Here is a 23509-nt window from a genome sequence, read left to right on the forward strand (position 1 = left end):
ACCTATTCACAGGATATGTGACATAGGTGTTATTACGGGAGGTTTGGTGGTCGTCTACATGGCACAGCCACATGGGCCCTCCTGCATTTGGTAAAATAGTGGCGGGGTATCTAAGGTTAAGCAACATTTTCACCCAAAAATTAATAAGTCAAGTTTTTTTTTGTTGTTGTAAAGGAATCATTAATGAAAAAATGAAAACCACGTTGCATTACAAGTTGTATTTCTGCTTTGCTTCTTGTAGTTTTCAGAAAACATTGTTAAAGACTGGAGATTTCCGGGTGCCGCTGTTGCATATGTTCACATGTCCATTTATCTTTTTCGTTTGTCTGTTTTGCCTAGAACAGATAAACGGATCAGATAAAAGGAAATCAGAATCTTGTATCCCAGTTGTAAATGGAAGCAGAGAGGTCCCATTGATTTATACGGAATCCATCTGGTTTCTGGTTATTGTTAGAACTTAGAACGGAAGAAAAAGTCATGGATGCAGCACTTCTGGTCTAAATATAAGCCAAACCCCAAATAAGTGAAGGTCCCCTCTGCTTCTGTTTGAGGTAGGAATACACAGGATGATAATTCCATTTATCTGTTCTAAATGGAAGAAACCTAAACCAAAAAGCTGTGACTCAACACAAATCAATGGATCCAAATGCACATGAGCAATCAATAACCAATGCAAGAGAGCGTCAGGATTATAGTCACAAATGAATGAAACATATATACCTTTCATTGAATGTAAGTTAAAAACACATGTAAAATACTAATACTGTGTAGACATAAAAAATTAGGTTGTCGGGTGAGCCAGCAAAGAAGACTATACAATATAAATCCATAAAAATGTAGAAAATTAGGCACAAAGAATACAATAAAGGATGGCAGATAAATCAAAAGTGGATATCAAAGGAAGAGTTCCATAGAACAACAATGAATACCCTAAAAGTAAAGGGTTAACATGGGTATACAGAGATGGCTCATCTAACAAATATGCCCAACCTGCGTTTCGCAACAGCTTTGTCTGGGGAGATTGGGGGAAGTGAACAAGATTACGTGTCGTCCCTCTTTCATTGTGCCTGTTTTTCTACATTTAAATGGGATTTATGTTATGGATCCATATTGTATGGGCTTCATTGTTGGCTCACCTGCCCATGCAATTCTGCTTAATTCTGTGTCTATTGGGTGGTAATTTTTTTTAGATTTTTTAAATTATTTTTGTGACTAATTTAATGCAATAATCTCACTTAGGCCGCCTTCACATGACCATTTTTGCAGAACGCGCGTCATCCGTTTTTGTTTTTTTTTCAAGGATATCACACGTACAAATTGTAACCTATGCTGATGTGCACATGTCCCTGTGCAAACCACACAGAGACTTGTCCATTTTATTCCGTCAGCACAGATGACAAAGGCCAATACAAGTCTATGGGTCTTTGTAAAACAAGGATGGTATCCATGTGCCGTCCGTGTTAACATTGCAAAGTATAAGAGAAGCTTCAGAATTGATATTTCTTAAGCCAACCTGAAAAAAACAAACAGATGGCACACTGATTTCGCACTGATCCAAAACACTGATAACACCGGTACCATTTTTTTCCAGTACCGTTAATATAAGGATGTGTGAAAGGAGCCTTATATTGGTTATTACTCTGTAAAAAAAACAATGGAAAACAAAAAAAGGACATGTGAACAGAGCCTTATGTCTCTTCCTTTTTTTATATTAACAGGAGACGTAATACATTGAACATAATTTATCTGTAAATATACAGGTCCTTCTCAAAAAATTAGCATATAGTGTAAATTTCATTATTTACCATAATGTAATGATTACAATTAAACTTTCATATATTATAGATTCATTATCCACCAACTGAAATTTGTCAGGTCTTTTATTGTTTTAATACTGATGATTTTGGCATACAACTCCTGATAACCCAAAAAACCTGTCTCAATAAATTAGCATATCAAGAAAAGGTTCTCTAAACGACCTATTACCCTAATCTTCTGAATCAACTAATTAACTCTAAACATATGCAAAAGATACCTGAGGCTTTTAAAAACTCCCTGCCTGGTTCATTACTCAAAACCCCCATCATGGGTAAGACTAGCGACCTGACAGATGTCAAGAAGGCCATCATTGACACCCTCAAGCAAGAGGGTAAGACCCAGAAAGAAATTTCTCAACAAATAGGCTGTTCCCAGAGTGCTGTATCAAGGCACCTCAATGGTAAGTCTGTTGGAAGGAAACAATGTGGCAGAAAACGCTGTACAACGAGAAGAGGTGACCGGACCCTGAGGAAGATTGTGGAGAAGGACCGATTCCAGACCTTGGGGAACCTGAGGAAGCAGTGGACTGAGTCTGGTGTGGAAACATCCAGAGCCACCGTGCACAGGCGTATGCAGGAAATGGGCTACAGGTGCCGCATTCCCCAGGTAAACAGTGGCAGAAGCGCCTGACCTGGGCTACAGAGAAGCAGCACTGGACTGTTGCTAAGTGGTCCCAAGTACTTTTTTCTGATGAAAGCAAATTTTGCATGTCATTCGGAAATCAAGGTGCCAGAGTCTGGAGGAAGACTAGGGAGAAGGAAATGCCAAAATGCCTGAAGTCCAGTGTCAAGTACCCAGTCAGTGATGGTGTGGGGTGCCATGTCAGCTGCTGGTGTTGGTCCACTGTGTTTCATCAAGGGCAGGGTCAATGCAGCTAGCTATCAGGAGATTTTGGAGCACTTCATGCTTCCTGGCACCTGCTCACAGTGCCAAAACCACTGGTAAATGGTTTACTGACCATGGTATTACTGTGCTCAATTGGCCTGCCAACTCTCCTGACCAGAACCCCATAGAGAATATGTGGGATATTGTGAAGAGAAAGTTGAGAGACGCAAGACCCAACACTCTGGATGAGCTTAAGGCCGCTATTGAAGCATCCTGGGCCTCCATAACATCTCAGCAGTGTCACAGGCTGATTGCCTCCATGCCACGCCGCATTGAAGCAGTCATTTCTGCCAAAGGATTCCCGACCAAGTATTGAGTGCATAACTGAACATTATTATTTGATGGTTTTTTTGTTTGTTATTAAAAAACACTTTTATTTGATTGGACGGTTGAAATATGCTAATTTATTGAGACAGGTTTTTTGGGTTATCAGGAGTTGTAGGCCAAAATCATCAGTATTAAAACAATAAAAGACCTGACAAATTTCAGTTGGTGGATAATGAATCTATAATATATGAAAGTTTAATTGTAATCATTACATTATGGTAAATAATGAAATTTAACACTATATGCTAATTTTTTGAGAAGGACCTGTAGTACACATTAAGAGGATTACTAGATTCACACAAATATAGAAATATCGATGAATCTTCAGAAATGGATGCATATGAAGGCTGGTCTGGGTAATTGGGGTTCCCTTGTCTCCTGTAGGTTTACAAGTGGTCCTGAAGTCCATTATGAAAGCCATGATTCCTCTGCTCCAGATTGGTTTGCTCCTGTTCTTTGCTATTCTCATCTTTGCTATCATTGGACTTGACTTCTACATTGGCAAATTCCATACTGCCTGCTATGAACCGTATGGAGGTGAGGCGGCTTCATTCTACCATCTATCAGCTACTCCTCGGACTTATAGGTGTCCACTCTTTTTTTTTTTTTTTTTTTGCACCATGGTGTATTTGGATTTAAGGTTTTGCGTAGATTTGTTTCATACAGGGGTTGTCCCATCTTGGTACCCCAAAAATGTCTGATGGATGTAGGACAGACCTTTGGGCTCTGTACCAATGTGGAGACCATAAGTGTTCATCTCCGCCCGGTGCATATGGCTGAATTTAGACTATGCGTTCCTGCGTCATCTATGCATGCACTGATCAATATACCTACGTTTTAACATGTTTTTCCTTTTCCCTGATAGATGAAATACAGGAGGAGGGTCTCTGCGGCAATGATACGTCGTCTAAGGGGTGCCCCGAAGGCACAGTATGCTATGCCAAATGGGATGGACCCAATAATGGCATCACGCAGTTTGATAACATCCTGTTTGCGGTACTCACTGTATTCCAGTGCATAACCATGGAGGGCTGGACAGATATTTTGTATGATGTAAGTATATCTACGTGTATTAAAAAAGTATAAGTAAAAAAAACCCAGAAAGACCACCCATATCCCCCAAATGAAGGGCCGTACTTCAATACTGGCATGGATGCCACTAAGAATTGCAGCAGGGGAGCGAAATGTATTTCCGCACTGATACACTTGGGTCTGAGAGCCGGACTTCCAGCTCGCTCGGCTGACAGCTGGTGCTGAAGAGGCACGATGAATAGCTGCACATACGTGAGGGCTTAATGAGTATGAATACTGCAGAGTCAGGGGAAAGAGGGGAGAATGGTAAGGCGCAGAGAAGAAGAGGCGCACAGGGCTACATACACACAGAACACTGGAAAATGTGCAGAAGGAGGGCAGGCTAGCTTCTGGAAAGAGCTTTAACCATTGTGTTACGTTCAGACCAAAATGGGGGCGGATACAAGGTAAAATAGTGGGAAAAGGGCAAAAACGAATACAAAATATACACTTATAGTAGATAGTATGAATAGATAGGATGTACATTATCATGCAGTAAAAATGGGAAGGGAAAGAAGAAGAGAGTATGAGATGGATTTAGGATGGTGTGAGAATGAATGCAGACTGAGAACGATCTCTTGGAGAGAGTACGAAGAGATACCAGTAAGTGTATGAACTCGCAAAGATAGAGTCAGGATTTAATAAGGGAAAGATGAAAAGGACATTAGGAACGGATGAGAAAGAATAACCCTGTTCTATGGATATAGTAGAGAGCATAAATGAACAGATATAAGTTGTAGGACTCCATTGAAAAAAAAAGACAGGAAATTATTAAGTGTTGAAGAAGTACAGTAAAGAAAATGTAGAATAGAGTATTATTAGGTGAGGGCATGAAGTATAATGAGCATGTGCTCATATGTAAGACTTTACAAATAGGCAGATATACAGTATAGGTAGATGAAAATACAAATGGGCAGAGAAGGATCTAGGAGAGACCGTGAATGGTCAGACCTGGATGTGAGGGAGCAGATAGATAGAATTAAAAATATTATGAATGGTAAAGGATGAATGTAAGTGAGTGTATGACTGGTCAGAGATGGATGAAGGTGAGGGTATGAATGGTCAGAGATGGATGAAGATGAGGGTATGAATGGTCAGAGATGGATGAAGGTGAGGGTATGAATGGTCAGAGATGGATGAAGATGAGGGTATGAGTGGTCAGAGATGGATGACAGTAAGGGTATGAATGGTCAGAGATGGATGAAGGTGAGGGTATGAATGGTCATGGATGAAGGTGAGGGTATGAATGGTCAGAGATGGATGAAGGTGAGGGTATGAATGGTCAGAGATGGATGAAGATGAAGGTATGAATGGTCATAGATGGATGAAGGTGAGGGTATGAATGGTCAGAGATGGATGAAGGTGAGGGTATGAATGGTCAGAGATGGATGAAGATGAAGGTATGAATGGTCATAGATGGATGAAGGTGAGGGTATGAGTGGTCAGAGATGGATGACAGTAAGGGTATGAATGGTCAGAGATGGATGAAGGTGAGGGTATGAATGGTCAGAGATGGATGAAGATGAGGGTATGAATGGTCATGGATGAAGGTGAGGGTATGAATGGTCAGAGATGGATGAAGATGAGGGTATGAATGGTCATAGATGGATGAAGGTGAGGGTATGAGTGGTCAGAGATGGATGACAGTAAGGGTATGAGTGGTCAGAAATGGATGACAGTAAGGGTATGAATGGTCACAGATGGATGAAGGTGAGGGTATGAGCTTTCAGAGGTGAATATATGTGAGAGCATGAATGGTCAGAGATGGATGATAGTGAGGGTATGAATGGTCAGAGATGGATGAAGGTGAGAGTATGAATGGTCAGAGATGGATGACAGTAAAGGTATTGAGCGTTCAGAGATGAATGTATATGAGAGTATGAGTGGTCAGACATGGATGGAAGTGAGGGTATGCATGGTCAGAGATGGTTGAAGGCGAGGGTATGAATGGTCAGAGATGGATGTATGAGTGGTCAGAGATGGATGAAGGTGAGGGTGTAAGCTTCAGAGATGAATGTATGTGAGAGTATTAGTGGTCAGAGATGGATGAGTGAGGGTATGAATGGTCAGAGATGGTTGAAGGTGAGGGTATGAATGGTCAGAGATGGATGAATGTGAGGGTTTAAGCATTCATAGTCTCACATACATTCACCTATCAGTGGCCAGAGATGGATGAGCGTGAGGGTATGAATGGTCAGAGATGGGGGAAGGTGAAGGTATGAGCGTTCCGAGGTGAATGTTTGGGGAAGTATGAGTGGTCAGAGATGGATGATGGTGAGGGTATGTATGGTCACAGATATATGTAAGTATCAATGGACAGACATGGATGAAGGTGAGGGTATGAGTGTTCAGAGATGAATGTAGGCGAGAGTATAGCTGGTCAGAGACAGATGGTGACGAGGGTATGAGTGTTCAGCAATGGATATATGAGAAAGTATGAATGTTTATAGATGTATGTAGGTGAGAGTATGAGTGTTGAGATATGAATGTAAGTGAGAAAATAACTGGACAAGGATTGATAACATTGAGGGTATGAATGGTCAGAGATGGATGCAGGTGAGAGTATGAATGTTCAGAGATGTATGGTGTTGAGAGTATGAGTGATCAGAGATGGATATCGGTGTGAATTTGAATGAACAAAAATAAATTAAATTGAAGGTATGAATGGTCAGAGATGGATGTGGGGTTATGAATGGACAGAGATGGATGAAGGTGAGGGTATGGATTGTAGGAGACAGATGTTGGTAAGGGTATAAGTGTTCAAAGATGGATATAGGTGAAAGTATGAATGTTCATAGATGTATGTAGGTGAGGGTATGAATGGTCAGAGATGTATGACAATGAGGGTATCAGTGTTCTGAGATGGATGTAGTTGAGAATATGGCTATATCTCTGTATTATATATCTGTCTGTCTCTGTATTATATATCTGTCTATGTCTCTGTGTTATATATCTGTCTATGTCTCTGTATTATATATCTGTCTATGTCTCTGTATTATATATCTGTCCATGTCTCTGTATTATATATCTGTCTATGTCTCTGTATTATATATCTGTCCATGTCTCTGTATTATATATCTGTCTATGTATCTGTATTATATATGTGTCTAGGTATCTGTATTATATATCTGTCTATATCTCTGTATTATATATCTGTCTATGTCTCTGTATTATATATCTGCCTATATCTCTGTATTATATATCTGTCTATGTATCTGTATTATATATGTGTCTAGGTATCTGTATTATATATGTGTCTATGTCCCTGTATTATATATCTGTCTATGTCCCTGTATTATACAGTATATCTGTCTATGTCCCTGTATTATATATCTGTCTATGTCCCTGTATTATATATCTGTTCATGTCTCTGTATTATATATCTGTCTATGTCTCTGTATTATATATCTGTCTATGTCCCTGTATTATATATCTGTCTATGTCTCTGTATTATATATCTGCCCATATCTCTGTATTATATATCTGTCTATGTCTCTGTATTATATATCTGTCTATGTCTCTGTATTATATATCTGTCCATGTCTCTGTATTATATATCTGTCCATGTCTCTGTATTATATATCTGTCTATGTCCCTGTATTATATATCTGTCTATGTCTCTGTATTATATATCTGCCTATATCTCTGTATTATATATCTGTCTATGTCTCTGTATTATATATCTGTCTATGCCTCTGTATTATATATCTGCCTATATCTCTGTATTATATATCTGTCTATGTCTCTGTATTATATATCTGTCCATGTCTCTGTATTATACATCTGTCCATGTCTCTGTATTATACATCTGTCCTGTATTATATATCTGTCTATGTCTCTGTATTATATATCTGTCTGTCTCTGTATTATATATCTGTCTATGTCTCTGTATTATATATCTGTCTATGCCTCTGTATTATATATCTGTCTATGTCCCTGTATTATATATCTGTATATGTCTCTGTATTATATATCTGTCTATGCCTCTGTATTATACATCTGTCCTGTATTATATATCTGTCTATGTCTCTGTATTATATATCTGTCTGTCTCTGTATTATATATCTGTCTATGTCTCTGTATTATATATCTGTCTATGCCTCTGTATTATATATCTGTCTATGTCTCTGTATTATATATCTGTCTATGCCTCTGTATTATATATCTGTCTATGTCTCTGTATTATATATCTGTCTATGCCTCTGTATTATATATCTGTCTGTCCCTGTATTATATATCTGTCTATGTCTCTGTATTATATATCTGTCTATGCCTCTGTATTATATATCTGTCTATGTCCCTGTATTATATATCTGTCTATGTATCTGTAGACGATGTGTCACACTGTTGGTCATATGTCGTCCAGGTATCACTCAGGGCTACAACTTCCTCCACTTGGTACGTGATAGTCTTACAGATGCTATTAATTATATCACAAAGGGGAATAAAGGACAGAAAATGGACTAATACCTGGAATATCAACTACTGCTTCCATGCAAATGTAACCAAAACTCGGAGAGATACAGTTACAAAAATTACCATGTGCTGGGACATTGGGGCCCTTGAAGACAGAGAAGAGAGTGATAAGATGTTACTACTGCCATTGATTTTCTATGTACTGTAAGCTAATGCCTCTGTGAGTGACTGTGACTCGGACAGAGTAATGGTCTCCTCTTTGCTCAAGGGCAGCATGATGATAGAAAGGGAAATGGTTTTCCCCTCCCCATCCTCCCCATTCTCTGACAGGAGAGTTGCTCTCTTTCTTAGGATGCTTTCTCTTGCCAGTTATATTTTTAGCATCAAGAAACAGGCACAGGAACCTTTCAGTGCACACGTAGATAAGTGCGCCACCCCCATCTCCCTGCAGGGACATGAACAAGGGAGGGGGTGACCCTCCCACCGCCAGGAACCTGCAGAATGTCATGTGTGCTGCAATACAGCTACCAAATTATGGAGTATTCTGCTTAACTATCACCAATCTGTTATTACATGACCCCTCATCCGATATCTGTCCTGTGTCTATCACTAATCTGATACAACATGACGCCTCATCCTATATCTGTCCTGTATCTATCACTAATCTGATATTACATGAGTCCTCATCCTACATCTGTTCTGTACCTATCACTAATCTGTTATTACATGACCCCTCATCCTATATCTATGCTGTATCTATCACCAATCTGTTATTACATGACCCCCTCATCCCATATCTGTCCTGTATCTATCACTAATCTGATATTACATGAGTCCTCATCCTACATCTGTTCTGTACCTATCACTAATCTGTTATTACATGACCCCTTCATCCTACATTTATCCTGTATCTATCACTAATCTGTTATTACATGAGTCCTCATCCTATATCTATCCTGTATCTAGCACTAATATGTTATTACTTATTACATGACCGCTCATCCTATATCTGTACTGTATCTATCACTAATCTGTTATTATATGACCCCTCATCCTATATCTGTCCTGTATCTATTACTAATCTGCTATTACATGACCCCTCATCCTACATATGTTCTGTGTCTATCAGTAATCTGTTATTACATGACCCCATTACATGACCCCTCATCCTATATATGTTCTGTATCTATCAGTAATCTGTTATTATTACATGACCCCTTATCCTATATCTGTCCTGTATCTATCACTAATCTGTTATTACATGACCCCTCGTCCTACATCTGTGCTGTATCTATCACTAATCTGTTATTACATGATCCCCTCATACTATATCTGTTCTGTATCGATCACTGATCTGTTTTTACATGACCCCTCATTCTGTCTGTCCTGTATCTATCACCAATCTGTTATTACATGACCCCTCGTCCTACATCTGTGCTGTATCTATCACCAATCTGTTATTACATGACCCCTCATCCTATATCTGTCCTGTATCTATCACTAATCTTTTACATGACCCCACATCCTATATCTGTCCTGTATCGATCATTGCTCTATTATTACATGCCCCCTCATGCTATATCTGTCCTGTATCACTAATCTGCTATTACATGACCCCTCATCCTACATATGTCCTGTGTCTATCAGTAATCTGTTATTACATGACTCCTCATCCTATATCTGTTCTGTATCTATCACTAATCTGTTATTATTACATGACCCCTTATCCTATATCTGTCCTGAATCTATCACTAATCTGTTATTACATGACCCCCTCATACTATATCTGTTCTGTATCGATCACTGATCTGTTTTTACTTGACCCCTCATTCTATGTCTGTCCTGTATCTATCACTGATCTGTTATTTCATGACCCCTCATCTTATATCTGTACTGTATCTATCATTGATCTGTTATTGAATGACCCTCATCCTATAATGATATTGCATCTATCACTGATCTGTTATTACATGACTCCTCTTCCTATAATGATATTGTATCTATTATTGATCTGTTATTACATGCCCCCCTTATCCTAAAACACATTTTTATGACTGATGTATATTACATAATCTATTTACCCAAAGCTATCACTAATTGTTTTTTACATGACTTTTATTCTGTGCAGCAACCTTATATCTATCACTGATTAAATTTTTAAGGACCTCTCATCATACAAATGTCTTGTATCTAACACTTATTTGTTACTACATAGATACTCATCATATACTGTCCAATTTATATCCCTAATCCATTAACACCTATTCCTTTTTCTCATAACTATCCTTTATATCACTTACTGTTTTACATAACCCTTTTTCCATTAAGCAGCCCAATAACTAACACTGATTTGTTTTTACTTTGCTATCCTCGTCTTATAGTAATAGAGATACAAGACACTTATATGACCGGACATGACATTGCTGTTGAATTATACAACAGCGGCAGGCTTATGCTGGCAGGGACTGTGTTGAACAGAAAACAGAATGTAGAGTGGATTGCAAAAGTATTCACCCCTTGGCTTTTTACCTATTCTGTTACATTACAACCTGTATTTACATGTTTTTGTAATCTGATTTTTGTGTGATGCGTCAGCAATAGTCTTGTTTGCGAAGTGAAGCGAGAAAAATATAGGCATAAATTAAACTTATTGGATGAAATAACTAAAAATTGTATTCACCCCTTTTGCGATTAAGCCCCTAAAAATTTCTGGTGCAAGCAGTTACCTTCATAAGTCACATACTTAGTGATAGGGCATCCACCCGTGTGCAATCTAAGTGTCATGTGGTCGGTCAGTGTATGCACTTTACCTGCAACACCATTAACAAGAGGCACCACTAATCAAACACCACGAAGACCAAGGAGATCTCCAAACAAGTCAGGGACAAAGTTGTTGAGAAGAACAAGTCAGGGTGGGGGTATCAAAAAATATCCCAATGTCTGATGATCCCCCGGAGCACCATCAAATCCATTACCATCAAATGGAAAGAACATGGCACCACAACAAACCTGCCAGTAGAGGGCGCCCACCAAAACTCTCAGCCCTGGCAAGGAGGGCATTAATCAGAGAGGCAGCACAGAGACCACAGGTAACCCTGAAGGAGCTGCAGAGTTCCCAAGCAGAGACTGGAGTATCTGTGCATACGACCACAATAAGCCGCACACCCCATAGAGGTGGCCTTTGTGGCAGAGAGGGCAGAAAAAAGCCTTTACTTACACACAAAAATTGTAAGGCTAATTTTGAGTTTGCCAAAAGACATGAGGGAGACTCCTCAAATGTATGGAGGAAGGTGCTGTGGTCAGATGAGACCAAAATTTAACTTTTTGGCCACTAAGGTAAACGCTATGTCCGGCGCCAAACAAACACAGCTCATCGCCCCAAGAACACCATCCCCACAGTGAAACATGGTAGTGGCAGCATCATGCTGTGAGGATGTCTTTCGACAGCAGACAGGGAAAATGGTCTGAGTCGAGGGGAAGATGGATTTTGTAAAATACCGGAATATTCTTAAGTCTATAAGTGATTTGAGACTGGGACGGAGGTTCACCTTCCAACAAGAAAATGACCCAAATCATACTGCTAAAGCAACACTCGAGTGGTTTAAGGGGAAACTTGTAAATGTTTTGGAGTGGCGGAGTCAATGCCCAGACCTAAATCCAATTGAGAATCTGTGGTCAGACATGAAGATTGCTTTTCACCAAAGGAAACCATGTAACTTGAAGGAGCTGGAGCAGTTTTGCTGTAAGGAATTGGCAAAAATTCTCGTGGCAAGATGTGGAAAGCTCATAGAGACAAATCCAAAGCGACTTGCAGCTGTAATTGCCACAAAAGGAGGATCTACAAAGTACTGACTTTAGGGGGGTGACTAAAAAAAACTGTGAAATTCCAGGTTTTGAGGTTGCAAAACACGAAAACTGCCAAAGGGGGAGGGTGAATACTTTTTTAAACCACTATATATTGTTATTACACGTTGTTGATATGTATGCAGTTCCTCTCTAGACTGTATTGTATGACCCCTCTGTTTTGTAGTGATGATGTGAATAATGGTTGCAGAATGTCACAGGTAAAACAGGTCATTCCCCAAAATGTCTGATTCTGCTGAAACCTGAAATATTACAATAATTCTTATCCTTTATATACAGTAGATAGTAATTAGGGTTAATCAACCTAAATGAAAATTGTGCTTTCTACGTATTTCTTGACTATGGCAGATTTGAATACAGGTCACTTATAGACTATAAGGCCTCTTTCACACATCCTGATATTTCCGGTACTGGAAAACTCAGGTGCTGTTCCCCAGCACCGGGTGCTGAAGACAGTTCACATCACTGTCGATCAGCACTAGAAGTGGACATTCTTGAAAGTTGTATTCAGCTGATAACGGCGAGAGCAGGTAGTGGCTGATCAGAATATTCATCAGCCACCGCCTGCGCTATAAATAAATACATTTAAAAAAAATAACATGGGTTCCCCTGTATTTTTGATAACCAGCCAGGCAAAACTGACAGTTGTGGGCGGCAACCCTTAGTTGTCTGCTTTAGCAAGGCTGGTTATCAAGAATAGAGTGGTCCCAAGGACCTATTTATAATTATTTAAATAATTAAAAAAAACAGCGTGGGGTCCCCCCATTTTTGACAACCAGCCTTGCTAAAGCAGACAGCTGGGAGCTGGTATTTTCAGGCTGGTAAGGAACCATGGATATTGGCCCCCACAGTCTAAAAATAGCATCACGCTATTAAATGCGCCAATTCTGGCTCTTAGCCTGGCTCTTCCTACTTGCCCTGTGGCGGTGGCAAGTGAGATTCATATTTGTAGGGTTGATGTCACCTTTGTCTTGTCTATAAGACGCCTCTCCGTTACTAATCCTATAGTTGCATTGTAAATAAACACATAGACAGTATAAAGTCCTTTATTTGTAATAAAAACAAAACACTTTTCCTTTTTTACTTAAAAATAACAAACGCAGTTATACCTAGGTGAGTATAATTGTGTTTGTTATTTTTAAATAAAAAAGGAAAAGTGTTTTTGTTTTTATTTCAAATAGAGGACTTTATACTGTTTGTGTTTATTTACAATACAACTATAGGATTAGTAATGGAGAGGCATCATATAGACAATACAAGACAAAGGTGACATCAACCCCACAAATATGAACCCCACTTGCCACCGCCACGGGGCAAGTGGGAAGAGCTGGGCAAAGCGCCAGAATTGGTGCATTTAATAGATGTGCCTTTTCTGGGAGGCAGCGAGCTGCTATTTTTAGGCTGGGGGGTAATATCCATGGCCGCTTACCAGCCTGAGAATACCAGCTGTCTGCTTTAGCCTGGCTAGTTTTCAAACATAAGGGGGAACCCATGCCGTTTTTTTAAATTGTTTATTTAAATCATTAAAAATCCGGCCAGGGACCCCTCTATTCTTGATAACTAGCCTTGCTAAAGCTAACAGCTGAGGGTTCAGCCCACTGCGGTCAGTTTTGCCTGGCTAGTTATCAAAAATACACGGGAACACCACGTCATTTAAAAAAAAAAAAAAAAATATTCATTTATAGCGCAGGTGGTGGCTGATGAATACTCTCATCAGCCATTGCCTGCTCTCGCTGTTATCAGCTAAATACAACTCTCAAGAATGTCCCCTGCCAGCGGTGATCGGGAACAACATGAACAGTACTGCTGATTCCCAGACTCCGGTACGTGTCACACCGATGACACACGAATGTGTGGAATGTTTTGCAGACCGTGCTGCTGTTAAAAAACAGACATGTCAGCATGTTTTGCCCATGGACACACGGTCCGTGGAAAGACACTGACATGTGCACAGACCCATTCACTTGAGTGGGTCTACATGTGTAAGTGTCTCCGGTACGAGTGAAAACTGTCACCACATGTAGCGGGAACACTGTTGTGTGAAAGAGCCATAAGGATGGGTTCACATATTGTTATCTTATTGCAATTCTGCTAAGATTTCCCTAAGTTGGGACAAGAAAAACACCTTGTAGTGAAATATGTAAAACAATATGTGTGCAGTGAACTATGTATAGGTTTATTGTGTGACTAGTAATAATTGAACATCTGTCCTGAAGGCTACAGGTCTCACCCAGGTGTTAATATGTATTTTCTTGAGACAGCAGACTTCTGTACCCAATCTCACCAAGGGGTAGTGCTGGAAACCAAGAAGAAAGGGAACATTTGACACCTCCTAGCTTTTTGAAGAGAGATGTCAATTACAGCCTGACACTATCTATCTTTGGGAAGCTTTACACAAAGAATCTCAGAGAAAATAATATATTCATTGGGAGCGTGGTCATGGTCCAATCAAAAACAAGCAATTAGAATATCAACTTGAGGGGCTGGTCTAGAAATCTGACCTCCAGGGTGACTCTATAAATTTGGTTTGGATACATTCAAAATTGTTCACATGTGAGGGCAGCCTGGGAAGCTGAGGTGATCTAGTCTATATTCATCCTACCCTCAGGGAGCAGAAGCAGACTACAAGTTAGCTATTTCTGTAAGTTTCTCCTGTTTATTTTATACTGTTTTGCATACCTGTATGTGTTTTTATTACCATATTTTTGTATCTTTTTCTTTACTGTAAGCACTGTACTTTTTGTATTAAAGCATAAACTTTAACAGTTGAACCTTGTATGTTCTAAAGAATCCATAGCCTAAGGTGTGTGAGCCTTATGAGTGGTAGACAGTATTAGTAATTTCCGGGACACATCACCCATGTTTCGGTGAGTGGTGGCTGCGTGTATGAGCTTGTGTGTGGCCTGGGTCGGTGTGTGATTTATGCTCCCATTACAGCATAGGACAGAGGTTGAATGCTGAACTGAGAGAGGGGAGATAGATTAACCCTTGCAGGCACAACCCCAAGTCACGTGCAGATACGTGATGAATTAGCGGCAGTGTGGAGAGAGGGATCCATGACACAACTTTCCTATAATGTGTAAACCCAGCCTTAAAGGGGTTTTTCAACACTTTAATACTTTTTTTCTTAGCATGAATGGTTTTAAAATAAAGCATAATCACTCTTCGGCAACCTCACAAATTCAAAATTGTCTTTATAGTCTCTGAAAGCAATGTCTGCTCTATTGGTAAGTTACTAGGACAGCTGTAGCCTTTGACTGACTGCAGCGGTCAGGTAACTAGAAGAAAGTGTCATCAGAAAAACAATCTAGTGACCTGACCGCTCCTGCCAATCATAGGCTGACATTGATTCGGCAGCCAGCTCACACCAGCGGAGCAGCCCATGCTGTATTCATACAGTTACTTAAAGGCGAGTATCCCTCTATTTATTATAAAATCATTGAAAGCTGGAATAAAATGTATACAAGCCCCCTATAACTATAAGAAGAGATCATTGACCCCAATTCATTTCCACGTTTGCTGATATGTTATGAATGTTTTTGCTCTTATTCGTGTAACCACCTTTCTTATATCACCTTTCTCTTCTGTGCAGAGTAATGATGTGTTTGGAAGTGCATGGAACTGGCTCTACTTCATCCCCCTTATTATAATTGGCTCCTTCTTCATGCTTAACCTTGTTTTGGGTGTCCTTTCTGGGTAAGTTCAACTGAAATTAAGCCTGTAAAGTAATTGCTTTGGTGATAAAGGCAGTCCATCCTTAAGCTGGATTTAGGATCTGAAAAGGACCTGTAGGAAGGTTTTTGCCCACAGTCTTATATTTTTTCCTGCTCCTAAGGTTTCCTTAGTATCCCCAGTTAATGTGTCTTTTTTGCTAAAAATGGAGGTCACTGCCCGTTGGAGCACTATGTGAAGGAAATCTTTCCTGTCAAGGAGAAATAGACACTGCAGACTCCAATCAAGCTGTCTACGCCTTATTTCCCCCATGGATGGCTTGAATGGTATCACTGAGCACAGCGCTTGTGACGTGGGGGTGCCTTTCTTATTTTGGAGGCAGAGGTGTGGAGTGCAAAAACCTAAAGGTTCCCTTTAAATTAAATTAGCGTATGTGCACAAGATGTTTTCTTTTCAAGCAGGTCCGCTTTGATAACTCTCCTGAAAAAGCACTAGCTAAACACTCAAAAGAACGTCGCCTGAAAAAGCACTAGCTAAACACTCAAAAGAACGTTGCCTGAAAAAGCACTAGCTAAACGCTCTAAAGAACGTCGCCTGAAAAAGCACTAGCTAAACGCTCAAAAGAATGTCACCTGAAAAAGCACTAGCTAAACGCTCGAAAGAATGTCGTCTGAAAAAGCACTAGCTAAATGCTCAAAAGAATGTCGCCTGAAAAAGCACTAGCTAAATGCTCAAAAGAATGTCGCCTGAAAAAGCACTCGCTAAATGCTCGAAAGAATGTCGTCTGAAAAAGCACTAGCTAAATGCTCAAAAGAATGTCGCCTGAAAAAGCATTAGCTAAATGCTCGAAAGAATGTCGTCTGAAAAAGCACTAGCTAAGTGCTCAAAAGAATGTCGCCTGAAAAAGCACTAGCTAAATGCTCAAAAGAATGTCGCCTGAAAAAGCACTAGCTAAAAGCTCAAAAGAATGTCGCCTGAAAAAGCACTAGCTTAACTCTAAAAAGAATGAACATATGCATATCTATGTAAAAGCGACTTGCTGTTCATACATTGAGTCCTTTGAACCACTTCTGACCTGACCATTTTATATGCATTTTCCGCTATGAAGACAATCTGTAATTTACAATACAAGTCAATGGAAAGACCTTTTTTTAAAAAAAAAAAAGTCCAGAAAGCGGTAAAAAAAGTGACAAAAATGCAGGAAAACACTAAAAAAACGCTAGCCAATGACCCCCACAAAAAAAAGGTTGAAAAAGATGAAAGAAAAACACATGTGTTTCCAGAAGTATCTTTTGGAAAACTCTACCTGGAAAAGAACTCCACTTTCTGTATAGAAATTGACTAATTAGTTAAAGGGACTCTGTCAGCACAGAATGACTGTTCAAAGCAAGTACAGGCGCTTCATGGTGGGGACCAGTGGCATAACTAAAGTCCAAAGGACCCACCCCCTCCCTTCCGCATGTAGGTCAGATGTAAGGGCCCGTGTAGCATTCTAAACCCTACAAGGACATACAGGTTGCACCTCCTTCTCCACTAAGTAGTAATGTCGCCCATCTTGGGCTCCTTCCTGGTATATACAGTGGGTACGGAAAGTATTCAGACCCCTTTAAATTTTTCACTCTTTGTTTCATTGCAGCCATTTGGTAAATTCAAAAAAGTTCATTGTTTTCTCATTAATGTACACTCTGCACCCCATTTTGACTGAAAAAAAACCCAGAAATATAGAAATTTTTGCAAATATATTAAAAAAGAAAAACTGAAATCTCTCATGGTCATAAGTATTCAGACCATTTGCTCAGTATTGAGTAGAAGCCCCTTTTGAGCTAGTACAGCCATGAGTCTTCTTGGGAATGATGCAACAAGTTTTTCACCCCTGGATTTGGGGATCCTCGGCCATTCTTCCTTGCAGATCCTCTCCAGTTCCGTCAGGTTGAATGGTGAACGTTGGTGGACACCATTTTCAGGTCTCTCCAGAGATGCTCAATTGGGTTTAGGTTAGGGCTCTGGCTGGGCCGGTCAAGAATGGTCACAGAGTTGTTCTGAAGCCACACCTTTGTTATTTTAGCTGTGTGCTTAGGGTCCTTATCTTGTTGGAAGGTAAATCTTCGGCCAAGTCTGAGGTCCAGAGCACTCTGGAAGAGGTTTTCTTCCAGGATATCTCGGTACTTGTCCGCATTTATGTTTCCTTCAATGACAACCAGTCATCCTGTCCCTGCAGCTGAAAAACACCCCCATAGCATGATGCTGCCACCACCATGTTTCACTGCTGGGATTGTATTGGGCAGGTGATGAGCAGTGCCTGGTTTTCTCCACATATACTGCTTCAAATTATCACCAAAAAGGTCTATTTTCCAGAGAATCTTATTTCTCATAGTCTGGGAGTCCTTCATGTGTTTTTTAGCAAACTCTTTGCATCCTTTCATATGTCTTGCACTGAGGAGAGGCTTCCTACGAGCAACTCTGCCATAAAGGCCTGACTGGTGGAGGGCTGCAGTAATAGTTGACTTTGTGGAACTTTCTCGCTTCTCCCTACTGCATCTCTGGAGCTCAGCCACAGTGATCTTGGGGTTCTTCTTTACCTCTCTCACCAAGGCTCTTCTCCCACGATTGCTCAGTTTGGCTGGACGGCCAGGTCTAGGAAGACTTCTGGTGGTCCCAAACTTCTTCTATTTAAGGATTATGGAGGCCACTGTGCTCTTAGGAACCTTGAGTACTGCAGAAATTCTGTTGTAACCTTGGCCAGATCTGTGCCTTGCCACAATTCTGTCTCTGAGCTCCTTGGCCAGTTCCTTTGACCTCATGATTCTCATTTGGTCTGACATGCACTGTGAGCTGTGAGGGCTTATATAGACAGGTGTGCGCCTTTCCAAATCAAGTCCTATCAGTTTAATTACACACAGCTGGACTCCAATGAAGGAGTAGAACCATCTCAAGGAGGATCACAAGGAAATGGACAGCATGTGACTTACATATGAGCGTCTGAGCAAAGAGTCGGAATACTTACGACCATGTGAAATTTCAGCTTTTCTTTTTTAATGAACTTGGAAAAATTAAAAATTTCTACATTACTGGGCTTTTTTCAGTCAAGATGGGGTGCAGAGTGTAGATTAATGATAAAAATGAACTTTTTTGAATTTACCAAATAGCTGCAATGAAACAAAGTGAAACATTTTAAACGGTCTGAATACTTTCTGTACCCACTGTAAACTCCATCCTGGTACATTTGTCCCTTATCCTGGTACAGATATCCCCCATCCTGAAAAATATATCCCCCCCATGTGCCTCATCCTGATATATATATGTGTATATATATATCTACTATATAATTGTCTAAGGGGTACATCCGTCCGTCTGTCTGTCTGTCCCAGAAATCCCATGTCGCTGATTGGTCTCGCCAGCTGCCTGTCCTGGCTGCCGCGACCAATCAGCGACGGGCACAGTCCGATTAGTCCCTCCCTTCTTCAGTCCAGTCAGTGCCCGGCGCCCGCTCTATACTCCCCCCCCCCCCCCCAGTCAGCGCTCACACAGGGTTAATGCCAGCGTTAACGGACCGCGTTATGCTGCGGGTAACGCACTCCGTTAACGCTGCTATTAACCCTGTGTGTCCCCAACTTTTTACTATTGATGCTGCCTATGCAGCAGAGCTCTCTCTGTGTGGAGGAACACGGAGGCTAAAGGAACCAGAGAGACTGACACCCTGCATCTTGGGCTGTCTTACGTGTACCCGGCTGCACTCCAGAGGATAAAGAGAGGATGAAACTGGACAGAGGGAAGTTCGGCCTGTGTATTGACTGCGTCATATAGCCATGCATTATTAATGGACTGTATGAAGAAGCTGTATACTATATTGACTGTGTGAAGTAACACAAATAAAGAACGTTTTGTTTGAACTTGTTTGGGTCACTGCCGTTTCACTTTGTATGGTCATACCGCTGCATCACATATGGTGGAGAATGCGGGCAGTGAACTAAGGCATACCCCTAGAGAGTGCTGCAGATTGTTGTGCGAGTCTGCTGGAAAAATGGAGGAACTTTTGGAGCAGGTTGTGCTCAGTCAGCAAACGCTTCAACAAGAGACGCTGCAGTTTCAACATTCCCAGCAAGAGATTTTGCAGCAGCAGTGGCAGCAGGAGACGCTGCAGAGGGAGCTAGCAGAGCTTCAACGATATAAAGTGAAGACCTCTAATGTGAGGGGTGAACAGCAGAGTCCTGAAGAGACCCCAAAGGTAAGGGGCGATCATTGGGTGTACCAGTGGTCCTATGTAGAGACTCGGTCTTTCAGGTCTCAAGCAAGTGACTTGTTGCAATTGGTGGAGGAGTGGCTCCAGCCTGAGTTCTGTTCTCCATATGAGATGATGGAGAGAATCGTGGCTGATTGGATGGTGAGGGCTCTGCCGGCCGCCATGCAGCTTTGGGTCTGGCTGGGGGACCTAGGCCACCTGGAACTGCTGATAGAATTGATTGAGCGGTATAAGTCCACTCAGGACGTTGCACCAGAGCCCGGGCATGGGGCTAGTAACTGTTCGGTAACATCTAAGCCCATGGACTGTGGGTTGGGACAGCTCAGATCCAGGGTCCCTTTCGGAGACGCAGATATAAAAGACGCAGGTATGAGAAGAGCCGAGAGTGTATGGTCGCAGAGGCGACTGGGGACATGCGCATGAGGAACCCTCTGGCATCGGTCAAGGATGGGGCCGGGGGTCAGGGTAAATTAGATAGAGCGCTCGCTAGACAGCAGTGTCGGGAGGCTCAGGTTCGGGTGCAGCGTAGTACAGATATATGCTCAGAGTTGCCAGCGCAGTCCGCGGCGTTTCAGCGTGATATAGTCTCTGAGGCACGGGTAAGGGTACAGAGGAAACGGTACCAGGGGCCCGAAAGCAGATACTTAGGTGACAGGATGACCCGTGGGGTTAGTGAACCTAAAGTAAACAAAGTAAAGACCACCCAAAACTGGCCCAAATCTGCGGTTAATCAGAAAAGAGGGTTTGGTTTCTGCAATGGAGATCTGGGTGGGTGGTCCCGTAATGAAATATGGAGGAGAAACGCAAAGGGGAGGGATGCGTGCGTTGATCGATGGTTCCGGTCCCTACTTTGGTTTCTTAATGTAGTGATCGGGGATGTCAGGGGGGCATACCGATGCCCTGTCTTTCGCCCTTACGAAGTAACAAATGTTCAACCCCACAGGTATGAACAGGGGGGGAGGATATGTGAGGCAGTGACCCCTGGTACAGCTAGGGGGCGCTGTATGTGCTCTGCAGAATGTGCATGGAAGCGTAGTAAGGCCATGAGGGCGTACTACAGACACAGGTGTGGCTGTAATTAGTATAGTGAAGCAGTGACTGATTAAAAAGAAAGCCCTGTAGTAGTGGGGGAGGTGTGTCAGTGTGTTCTTGGAAGCAGACAGGGCAGTTGTCTGCAGAGCTCTCTCTGTGTGGAGCAACACAGAGTCTAAAGGAACCAGAGAGACTGACACCCTGTGTCTTGGGCTGTCTTACAAGTACCCGACTGCACTCCAGAGGATAAAGAGTGCAGTGCACTGAGTGAGTACAGAGACTTGTTACCGGCGTGCGGTCACCCAGGGAAACTGGACAGAGGGAAGTTCGGCCTGTGTATTGACTGCATCATATAGCCATGCATTATTAATGGACATATATATACTAGATTGTGGCCCGATTCTAACGCATCGGGTATTCTAGAATATGCATGTCCCCGTAGTATATGGACAATGATGATTCCAGAATTCGCGGCAGACTGTGCCCGTCGCTGATTGGTCAAGGCAACCTTTATGACATCAGAGACGCAGGATTTCCAGGACAGACAGACAGACGGAAAAACCCTTAGACAATTATATATATAGATATATATATATAGATATATATATATCTTATCGTGGTATATAGGTCCCTCTTCCTGGTAAATATATCCCCCATCCTAGTATGTATGTCCCTGATCCTGGTATATATGTCCCTCATCCTGGTATATATGTTCCCCTTTCTGGTATATGTCCCTTTTCCTGAGCCCAGTCCTGGGGCATATAAAAAAGTAAATGATTATACTCACCTTCCCTCCGCTCCCCGCTGTGCATTGTCCTCTTCTGAAGCTGGCAGCTGACTTCAGAGTTCAAGTGACAGTATCACGTAACGCCACTGCCATGTGCCCCTAGTCACGTGCACGCCAACGTCAGCTGCTGGCCTCTAATTGGCCGGCGGTGTGTCATACATGCTCAGCTGGTCTCTGCATCACAATACACTTTAGCTGAATGTGCGTCAGAGGACTCACATCCAGTTGAATTTTGCACTGGTATCGTTGAGCCCCTTACCCACACAGGCCCAATCATGGTTGCAACCCCTGCGACCATGATCGTAACTCCCCTGATGAGGTCATTCATCAAAATACAAGTGCCTACCTGCTTGGTTTCCATCTATCTCCACCTTTCCTTGGCTCTATGAAGCTGGAGCTGTCAATCAAAGAAGGGGGTGGAGATAGAGGAAAAACAAGCAGGTGGGAAGGTGTAGTTTAATGATTAGCCTCGCCGTGAAGCACAAAGCAGGGGGACTCAGATTGAAGAATAATCCTGTTCTAACCGAGTCCCTTTAAATGCTGTGCTTTATGTAAGGAAATATACAAGTTAAAGGGTTTGTCCGGCCTTAGGGTACAAGTCTGCAATCAGTTTCTCTCTACCAAGGAGAAAGGTTGGATTCAGCCGGCTGTACGAAAACTCGCAAATCGAGGATGTGATTGGCTGTCCACAATTCGGACAAATGCAGGAACTGCCTGTCATTTACACGCACCATTCTGGCCCATACATCGGACCAAAGCAGTTGTTGTTGCCATTTTTTTTTCATGTAGATCGTTGGTCCGTGCACAAAGTTGTCCTTCTGCAGTTGCACGTAGGCTGTAATGGGCGTGTATGCTCCCTGTGTGCACTCCATGGTGCACACCGACAGCGCACGTCGGGGCTGTATATTTCACTCGTCTGGACGAACGCAGAGGACACAACTAATGTACGGTATATGCTGAATATGTGGCCATATAGTCTACAGCTGCTGATTATGTACACTATAGTGGCAGAGGTGACAATGGCTGCAGTGTAAACTGCTTTTCTGTGTCTTCTGCGCACAAGACTTTTATTTGACTGTCCTTATATATATTATCTTGTATGTTTTGTCTTTTATAGAGAGTTTGCCAAAGAGAGAGAGCGAGTAGAAAACCGTAGAGCGTTCATGAAGCTGAGGAGACAGCAGCAGATAGAAAGGGAGCTGAATGGCTACATGGAGTGGATTTCCAAAGCAGGTGGGTCAGCGACATCCGTTTAGTAACTTATTGAATCCAGTTTCCACAGATATATTACCCAGAGGTTGTATAATTTCTTGTGCCCCTGTATCTGGTGCATTTAGCAAATGTTTGTCCTCTGCCCACAACATGGCATATACAGGTGCTTCTCACTAAATTACAAT

General features: G+C 41.7%; 1 protein-coding gene and 1 long non-coding RNA gene across 7 annotated transcripts in view; one reads left to right on the forward strand and one right to left on the reverse strand.

The window, feature by feature from the left end:
• CACNA1A (calcium voltage-gated channel subunit alpha1 A) overlaps positions 1 to 23509 on the forward strand; it is a 351768-nt gene that overhangs the window by 133922 nt on the left and 194337 nt on the right. The window contains exons 5-8 of the mRNA XM_077261846.1: positions 3415 to 3567; positions 3896 to 4083; positions 15974 to 16077; positions 23230 to 23345. Of these exons, the coding sequence (XP_077117961.1) occupies positions 3415 to 3567; positions 3896 to 4083; positions 15974 to 16077; positions 23230 to 23345 (561 nt within the window). The remainder of the gene's footprint in view (positions 1 to 3414; positions 3568 to 3895; positions 4084 to 15973; positions 16078 to 23229; positions 23346 to 23509) is intronic.
• The window catches only part of LOC143774355 (uncharacterized), a 308203-nt gene continuing 284834 nt past the window's right edge, over positions 141 to 23509 (reverse strand). For all 6 annotated transcript variants that reach the window (XR_013215518.1, XR_013215514.1, XR_013215519.1 and 3 more), the window contains one exon: positions 141 to 335. This is a non-coding gene — a long non-coding RNA (uncharacterized LOC143774355). The remainder of the gene's footprint in view (positions 336 to 23509) is intronic.

The sequence above is a fragment of the Ranitomeya variabilis genome, chromosome 5 (assembly GCF_051348905.1).
Source record: "Ranitomeya variabilis isolate aRanVar5 chromosome 5, aRanVar5.hap1, whole genome shotgun sequence".
In the NCBI taxonomy this organism is placed as follows: Eukaryota; Metazoa; Chordata; class Amphibia; order Anura; family Dendrobatidae; genus Ranitomeya; species Ranitomeya variabilis.